This window comes from Hypanus sabinus, chromosome 13 (assembly GCF_030144855.1).
Source record: "Hypanus sabinus isolate sHypSab1 chromosome 13, sHypSab1.hap1, whole genome shotgun sequence".
NCBI lineage: Eukaryota > Metazoa > Chordata > Chondrichthyes > Myliobatiformes > Dasyatidae > Hypanus > Hypanus sabinus.
The window spans coordinates 7,435,246-7,444,698 of NC_082718.1; the positions used below are offsets into that span (position 1 = coordinate 7,435,246).

General features: G+C 45.2%; 1 protein-coding gene across 4 annotated transcripts in view; it reads right to left on the reverse strand.

The window, feature by feature from the left end:
• The window catches only part of LOC132403617 (leucine-rich repeat and guanylate kinase domain-containing protein-like), a 124,038-nt gene extending 116,998 nt beyond the window's left edge, over window positions 1–7,040 (reverse strand). Inside the window, exons 1-3 of one of the 4 annotated variants that reach the window (XM_059987068.1) lie at window positions 6,623–7,040; window positions 6,009–6,116; window positions 5,649–5,730 (exon numbers count right to left, since the gene is read on the reverse strand). In XM_059987068.1, coding sequence (XP_059843051.1) covers window positions 5,649–5,730; window positions 6,009–6,116; window positions 6,623–6,898 — 466 coding nt within the window. In that variant the 5' untranslated portion in view covers window positions 6,899–7,040. The remainder of the gene's footprint in view (window positions 1–5,648; window positions 5,731–6,008; window positions 6,117–6,622) is intronic. The other 3 variants (XM_059987067.1, XM_059987070.1, XM_059987071.1) reach the window with 3 other exon arrangements.
• Between the last annotated feature and the right edge of the window lie 2,413 nt (window positions 7,041–9,453).

Below are 9,453 nucleotides of genomic sequence, written 5' to 3' on the forward strand. Positions count from 1 at the left end.
GTGAGGCGGGGACATCACACAGCATCCACACCAGCTGATTACCCAGTTTGGCGGGGCCGAAGGCTGCTCCCCCTAGACGAAATGAGCTGAGCGAGCCTGAGGCGACACAGGGGGTTACATTGTGGGGTGCTCGTCCAGGGTTGATTTCTGTGGAAGCTGTGTGATCACCCTCTTTAAATTGTGTCTGCGGCGAAGAGTTGGTGTGCCTTTGTGGGTGTGCGATTGCTGGTTATCGTTGCGTGTGTGTTGGGTGGGGTGGTTGCTGTTGGCTGACGAAATGGTGGTGGGACCATGGGTTGTCCGTACTGTTTGGAGAGTGAGGAGTGACAGGTTGGGATGTTTCAGCAGTGGTGAGCTCCGCCCGGTTGTTGGAATAATGTCCAGCCCTAAAGGGACGGAGGCGTGGGCAGAGCGGACCTCTCAGTTGTTGGGTGAGTGGCAGTGCTTGGCTGAGGAAAAGCGACAGGGACGGGTTGAAAGTTTGATTAGGCGGACTGGTGACTTTGTTAGAACTGTCAGGCGCAATTACCTCGAAGTGACCGCTGCCAGTTCTGGGAAAGTGTGGGAAAATGCGTGTGGTTCGACTGGAAGTCAAATGCTGCAGCTGGGGGGCTTATTATATCTGTGGCAGGAGATTGGTGGGAAGTTTTTAGGGTATCCCTTTTTGCCTAGGGGGGCAGATAAATTGCTTGTGGTGAAAAGGGGATCTGTCAAGGGGATCAGTTGTTCCGTTGATTCGAGAGGTGTCGGGAAACTTAGAGGAGGCCCAGTGGGGGAACGGCTTGGGGTCTCTGGGGGAGCACGTTCCCAGCAATGTACCAAGGAACTCCCGAAAGGAGCAGACCCTATTCCTGAAGGCTTAGAGGGGCCATGCGCACAGGTGTTGTTACGGATGGATGGAAGTCAAGTTAAAGCCATCCTCGGCACCGGGGCGCCGGTTAAGTTGCTGTACAGTTTGTTTCATAACCGTTATTGGAAGCATTTACCCTTGACGACATTGAGGACACTGGAGATTCGGGGTACCAGTGCCGGTGATTATCCAGACGACGGTTGTTGGTCAGTGAAAATGGAGTTCTTAGAGGCAAATGTGGAGGAGACTGAGGTTCATGAATCGTTAATGCTGATGTGTCCGGACCCTGTTGAGACGGGCAGCGTTTCTGTTCTAGAGAGAACCAATATCCTGCTGGTGCGCTTGGGGGCCTGCCCGGAGGAGGTGGGTGAGCGCTGTTTGGAGGCATTGTCGATGCACCCAGAGTTTCGAGCTGCTTGTGTGGACGTGTGTAGCAGCATTGGGCCGATACCGAATTCAACAAGAGCCAGTGGTGGTACGGCCTGGGGGAAGTATCTGAGGGTGAGACCCTCCTAGTGGACGCTGCGAAATACCACGAGGGAGCGGAGTTGACTGCTGAAGACACCTCGGAGAGAGAGAGGTTGCGGCGACTGGCCCCTGAAGCCGTGGAAGAAGTAGGCAGCGTGTGTATGTATTAAATTGCGTTGAAGAGGCGCACTGTCAGTGACCAGAATATGGCCCTGAGGGCCGAAGAGGCGATGGCCTATCTAAGTGTTGCGAAGTGGTTTAAGGTGCTGGATCTGAGGAGTGGATGTTGCCAGATCCCGATGAGTGGGGCCGACAAGGAGAAGACGGCCGTTATAAATTCCCTAGGAGTCTTCGGGTCCGAAAAGATGCCACAGGGCATATCTGGAGCCCTTGCAACCTTCCTGCGGGGCAGGTGGAAGACCATAGGGGATGTGGAGGTGTTTGGAGTTTTGGTGTATGTGGATGATCTCTTGGTGTTTGGATTTGCCTCAGGAGAATATGAAGTGAGGTCGTTGCAGGAGCAGCTGAGAACTACCAAGTTAAAGTGTTTTCGGGACACGTGCCAGGGCTGGCGAAGGTCGCAGCTCGTGAGTGACTGTCTCTACGGAATCAAGTTTGAAATGAAGACGGAGAGACTGGAGAATGTGATCGGGAACCATTCGGAAAACTTACAAGTTGGAGAGAATGAAGAAAGTTGTCTGACTGAGGGTAATAGCAAACTGAGAACCCGGAGAGGGGAGTTTGCGGAGGTGAAGAAATTACAGACGAATCTCAGAAGAGAGAAGCAGAAGCTTGAAGGGAACCTGAAGAAAACCATCGACAGTTCAAATGAAGTGCAAAACCTGAAAGTTGACCTGGAAGAAGTCATGAGGAAGAAAAAGCTGGAGAGAAGTGCAGTGAATACTGAACAGGAGGCTGAAGAGACTGCGGGAGCAGTGCAGGCCACGTGTTTCCGTTTGGAGAAGATCAAACAGCAGCTACCAATCACAGGAATGAGGAAGAATACAGATTCGATGGATGATGTGCTGGATGTGTGGTTCATGCTGCCGTTTGATGACTTTCCCTCGATTGAGGAAGAGACCTTTGGCCTTCTCCCATTGAGTCAGGTGTAGCGGGGAGGGTTAGCTGTGTGCAGTGTGGGGCATGAGTGAGAGGTTGAGAGAGGAGTTGGTAGTGGGCCCAAGGTATCCCCAGTTGTGTCCGAGCCTGAAGGGTTTAGGTGAGGGGGTATGGAGGCCTCAGAAGGGTTAGGGAACTCCCAGATAGTTGGCCTAAGTAGCGCCTGAGGAACAGGGCGTGAGGGTTACTGTGTGGGGAGGAGATGTCACTGTTTGTGCTTGGGTTATGGTGTGTTGGCAGGAAAGGTGGTGAGTTATTTAGTAGTCATGAGGACATGACTTTTATTTGGTGGAGGGAGAGTGTAAAGAGGGTTTCTTCTTTTTTGTTAACTAGCAGGAATGCTAATTTACTGATAACGAGAATGGTATTCCTTTGTAAACCAAATGGGGATTAATGTTCTTTCTTCTGAGTCTGTAAGCTTTTGTTGACGGGCTTTTGGGCAGATCGGCGTGAGGGGGTCGAGAGAGAGGATGCAATGCTCTAAGCTGGGCGAGGATCGGACCCCAAAGGGGGGTCCGAGGCCGGGAGATTCTCCGAGGAGGGGGGGGATGAAGCTAGATGTGCTTGGTTGACCACTCGGAGGGTCCTGAGCGGTTTGGAGAGTCCGAGGAGTTCGGAGGGTCCTGAGCTGCGAGTCGAGGAGTTCGGAGGGGATCGAATGGTGGCCAGAAGACTTCAGAAATTGAGCTCCAACGGCTGTGCACGAAGTGGTTTGGACTTTGATAAGTTTGGCGCCTTTTCTTTAATTTTCTCTTCATATATACTGTATCGTTATTAATCACTTAGTTATAGTAACCTTTATAAATTGTACTCATTTAATCGCATATGGTGTACTGTCTGTTTTTGGGTGAGGCGGGGACATCACACAGCATCCACACCAGCTGATTACCCAGTTTGGCGGGGCCGAAGGCTGCTCCCCCTAGACGAAATGAGCTGAGCGAGCCTGAGGCGACCCAGGGGGTTACAGATGGATGGCGCCTTTATGAGGCATCACTGTTTGAAGATACCCTGGATGCTAGGGAGGCTAGCACCCATGACATAGCTGGCAGAGTTTACAACTTTCTGCAACTTTTTTACGATCCTGAGCAGTGGCCCCTCCATACCAGATGGTGATGCAACCAGTTAGAATACTCACTATGGTACATCCATAGAAATTTGGGAGTGTCCTTGGTGACATACCAATTCTCTCAAACTCCTAATAAAATATAGCCATTGGTTTGCATTCTTTGTAATTGCATCAATATATTGAGCCCAGGAGAGATCCTCAGAGATGTTGACAACCAGGAAATTGAAGCTGCTCACCCTTAACATGTCTGATCCTTTGATGAGGACTGGTGTGTGTTCCCTTGATTTCCCCTTCCTGAAGTTCACAATCAATTTCTTGGTCATACTGGTGTTGAGTGCAAGGTTGTTGCTGCAAAACCACACAAACCAGCTAGTATATCTTGCTCCTGTACACCTCCTCATCACCATCTGAAATTCTGACAACAATAGTTGTGTTGTTGGCAAATTTATATATGGAGTTTGAGCTATGCCAAGTCACACAATCATGGGTGTAGAGAGGAGGGTAGTGGAATTAGCATGCACCCTTGAGGCATGCCAGTGTTAATTGGCAGTGAGGAGCTGATGTTATTTTCGATCCACTGAGGAATATAGGATCCAGATGCAGATTAAAATACAGAGACCCAGGTTCTGGAGCTTGTTGATTAGAACTGAGGGTAAGATTGTGTTGAACACTGAGCTGTAATCAATAAACAGCAGCCTGCCATAGGTATTGCTATTGTCTGGGTGATCCAAGGCTGAGTGGAGAGCCATTGAAACTGCAGCTGCTGTAGATCTATTGTGGCAATGAGCAAATTCAGTGGCTCACGGTCTTTGCTTAGGTAGGGTTGATTCGAGCCATCATGCAAGTGCTACTGGACAAAGGTCATTGAGGCAGCTCACCCTGCTCTTCTTGGGCTCTGCTATGATTGTTGCCCTTTTGAAGCAGGTAGGAAACTCTGACAGCAGCAGTCATTTGAAACTATTAAGAAGCTATGTTTTCTCTACTGGAATGGGTAGTTCATTCAACACTCTTACCATGGTACCATTCTCAATCAGTCATGGACAAATTGCAAACTATATATTGTGCCATTCAATTATCTGAATGAAGCGACTCTACAACAATCAATGCTGGAAAAACAATGGGTGAAGTAGCATCTGAGGATTCAAAAGGTGCAAGTCAAAATTTTGTGTAGGGACCCTGTGTGAGGAACAAGACGGAAGAGCTGAGATTACCAGAACATAATAGCATAATGGAGGGGTGGGACAGAGTCTGGTGCATTATAGGTAGAACTAGGTTGAGGAAGAGGGAAGAGGCAGGGTGTGTGAAAAGAGAATAAAGGAAGAAAACTATGTGGGCAAACAAGTAAGAACCAAATACAATACTCATAATATGTCCTCCTCTACTCTGGGGGAAAACAAGCATGCACTGGGCACCATTTGGCAGAGCACCTGTGCTCTGTCCACAACAGTTACCGTAGCTTCCAGTTGCATGTCACTTTAGCTCTCCCTCCCACTATTATACTGATATGCCTTCCTATTGCTACAGCCAAAAGCAAATTTGGAATACCAACATCTTATGTTCTGGTTCAGTAGCTAACAACTCAATGGTATGAACGCTTAATTTTCTGTTTTCAAATAACCCACACCTAGTTTTCATCTACCCTTTTTCTGAAAAACTTTCCCATCCCATCTCCTCCCCTCCCTATCAGGTACTACCTTTCCGTCATCTCCTCCCCATCTGGTTCCGCCTATCACATACCCCAGATCTCTGTCTTCCCCCTTGGCCCCCACCCACACCTGGTTTCATCTGCTAATTATCTGCTCCCTCATCTATCAGCTTGTGTCTCACCCCTCCCTCATACTGCCATGTACTGGCAATCTTCACTCTTTCTTCTCTGGGTTGATGCAGGTTTCGACCCGAAATGTTGACATACATTTTGCCTTCATAGATACTGTTTGACCCACTAAGTTTTTCTCATGTTCTCATGTCCTGTTCCAGATTCCAGCATTGCAGAATCTCGATCTTTAACAGTATAATATCTTGTCCAGCCAGCTTCCTTTTACTCAAATGGATAGGACATCCAATATCAATTAATGTTGTATCATAATTTTAGAGTGTCACTGTAAAAAAAAGTCCTCTCAAGTGCACCATTAAAAAAAACTGTACCTGTTATTTTATTGTAAGGAAGTTCCAGCTTTTGTAGGTGAATGTAATCACAAAGAATGGAAATATCACTTAATTCGTAATTCTGTAAAATGAAAAGTGGTATTATTTACAGAGAAATTCTGGATTGGGTAAAGTACAAATTTGACCTTTCCTTCACCTTTCCTCAGTCTACCTATCATCTATCCACCCATTTCACTCCCCCCAGTCTCTGTTTTGTACTGGCTATCCACCCTCTCTACTCTCAAGCCTGATGCATGGTCTTGACCTGAAACATTGACAATTCCTCTTCTCCCACAGATGATGCTTAATCTGCTATGTTCCTTCTGTAGTTTGCTATTAGTACAAAATCGTATTACTTACTGGCAGGGAGAGATGGAGGTAGGCCTGTTCCATTCCAGTTGCTGAGCGCCTCAGATTTGACAAGCCTTCCACTATTATGTCTTCTGTCAATAAACCATCAAATTCTTCCTACAGAACACATATTCCTTTAAAAATTTCATGCACCTTCTCAGAATGTACCAAATAAAGGGTTTTTGAGAGGTTATAGACTCTCATAAAAGAGTTATCATTGGGCTCCTTTACTATCACAACCTCCACATTGGAAGAGGCATTGAAACCAGCCACCCTGGCAAGAATGTCAAAGTTTCTGTGAAATTTACACAAGATTTCACTCACTTGGACAAGAGCTCATATTTTCTCTTGAAAAGGATATTGGCATTTACCTAGGTCAAGGTAAATTTACTGTGGCCTGGCAAAACTCCAGACTCCCAGATCATCATTGTAGATTAAATAGCTTATCAACAATGAATGGACAAGGTTTTCTCTATAAGTTGGTTTGCAATCATTCTTATTTCAATTTTTTTTAAACCACTCTCATATATTTGCCTTCTGACGAAAGAGCAGCTGATGCCGAATAGCAAATTGGGTATGTTATTTCTGATTCAAGTTTCTCGCAGCACTTCACCACATCTCACCTCATCGTCCAGATTCTCGCCCTCGTCTGAGCTGGTAGTGTCAGTGCTGCTGACGGCATCGTCCAACAGCTCCTGGTGAAACTCGTCCACCAGCTCCCTGCTGCAGCCGTCCAGCAGTTCGAGGAGCATCGCCTGGACTACCTCCTCCAGTGCCTCCTCCAGGACGCGCTGGGCACACTCCCATATCAACTCCTCCAGTAGTTGCCACACTACCTCCACGCCTTCCACCGCCTCTCCTTCCAGCAGCGCGCTCTCACTGACTGTCGGAGCTTCCATTATCCTCGCCGGCGTGGCTAGGAAGTACCGAGTGACTTTCTCATGCGACCGCCGCCGTAATGTTGTCTAGTGGTTGCTAGGAGACGGGCCAGCCTTGTCCCTGTGCCCTCTGGGAGTCGCATGGAAAACCGGACGCGGTAGGAACCCGCGAAGCAAGCCTTCTGCGCATGCGCGGCTGCTCACCGTCTGCTGCAGTGCATGATCCCGCAGACTGTAAATTTAGTGGTTTTATGTTTAAAGAGTGAGTTCAGGGCAAACAGAAAAGTTAAAATATATTCAAAGGTGACTACTATTGGAAGATGAGACTCGAGATGGAGACTGCAATTGACCGCAATCTCACTGAACAATTTAAGAGCCAGGATCTTGTTCCAGAAAGTTATCCAGGAACTTATCTTTAGCGCAGGGGTTCTTAACCTTCTTTATGCCATGGAGCCCTTTTGTAGTCCAGTGAAGCCTATGGACCCCTTCTCAGAATAATGTATTTAAATATATAAAATAAAATGCATAAGATTAAAAATAAATTATATTGAAATACAGTTATCAAAATATTAAAAAACAAATTTGTGATGTAGTATATGGAATTCTTTATTAACACAAAATAACAGGACTATGCATTTAAAATGTAGACAAGTTAAAGTTTATTTTTTGAAGACATCAGTGTCTAAGCTGTTGGTGCTTAGCTTGAACAAGAACATTAAATTGTGGGGTGGTCTTTGACAAAGCAACATGCATGAAATGTTGGACATCCAGTCGATTTTTAATTTTTGTTTAATGGTTGCAAGTGTTGAAGCTCTTGATTTGCAAAGAATTAAAGCTTCCACAGCACACTTTACAAGGTGAATAGAGACTTCTCTCAAGGAACACCAAGGCTTTTTGAGTTAAACTCCAATTGTAGTAAGCTCTTTGTCCTAAGATCAATGAGTTCATCTTTGCCTAGATTAACATCTTTGATATGGTTTATAATCAGAAAAAAAGCATGATTCAACTTTAATGCCATCAAGATGGAAATTACTTTTGAAAGAGTTTTGAGGTTTTTCAAGGTGCCCACAGATATCTGTCTTCAAAGAAATTGACAGAGAGTTTTGTGTCTCAACTTCATCTTGGTAAAGTAATTCCTCCAGCATTTGAAATTTTGCAAAGATTCACCTCTACTCTCTTCTTCCATATCAGCAGCCTGGCAAAGAAAGCTGGTAATTTTTCAATAACGTCTATAATAGTGACTTAGAGACACTGAATTGAAAAATTTATTTCATTCATATGGTTAAAAACATTTGCCAGGTAGGCCAACCCATGGATAACAACCCTTTTTTTTTAAACTGTTCCAAGAGTGTGTTTTCCTTTTCTTTCAGAAGAAGTGAAACTTCTGTCCTTAGTTTGAACAAGTGCTTCAAGACTTGTCCTCTTGAAAGCCAGTGGACTATTGTGTGGTAGAGAAGCACTTCATATTCTGCAGCCATTTCTTGACAAATTCTTTTAAAAATATGATTATTCAGAGACCTGCTTCTAAAACAGTTGATGATCTTTGTGGCTGTTGAGAAAATTTCTTTTAGGGTTGTTGGAAGAGTCATTGTTGCCAGTGCATGTCCGTGTAAAAAACACTAAGTGACGATGACGTGCACTGAAGTAGCAAAACCAGAATCAGAATCATGTTTGTTGTCACCGGCATGTGACGTGAAATTTGTTAACCTAGCAGCAGCAGTTCAATGCAATACATAATCTAGCAGAGAGAGAGAAAAAATGATAATAATAAAATAAAACATGCAATAAACAAATAAATCAATTAGGTATATTGAATAGATTTTTTTTAAATGTGCAAAAACAGAAATACTGTATATCAAAAAAAGTGAGGTAGTGTCCAAAGCTTCAATGTCTATTTCGGAATCAGATGGCAGAGGGGAAAAATTTGTGCCAGCTTGTTGCTGCAGCACCACTCCACTAGTTGGCATATCTCACTCCTGTACGCCCTCTCATCACCACCTGAGATTCTACCAACAATGGTTGTGTCATCAGCAGATTTGTAGGATGGTATTTGAGCTATGCCTAGCCACACAGTCATGTGTATACAGAGAGTAGTTTAGTGGGCTAAGCACACACCCCTGAGGTGCGCCAGTGTTGATCATCAGCAAAGAGGATATGTTATCACCAATCCGCACAGGCTGTGGTCTTCCAGTTAGGAAGTCAAGGATCCAATTACGGAGGACCAGGTTCTGCACCTTCTTAGTCAGGATTGTGGGAATGATGGTATTAAATGCTGAGCTATAGTCGATGAACAGCATCCTGATGTAGGTGAATTAAACGTCACAGGAGCTCCATCTGTGCAGAGTAGAAAGTTTTTCTTTCCAGACAAAGTTTTGTTTGGCAAAAAAAAACATTTTACCGTTTCTAAAATGTAGACGGCCTTTGTAGTTTCCGAAGAGGACTTGCAAAATAAGAATTCATCTTTGGTGGCATCAGTATGTGCATAACAAACAAAAACAAGTAGCTGACTACACTGAGAGATGTCTGTAGTTTAATCCTGTTACATACTGAGGCCGCCAATTCCTTAATGACTTGCT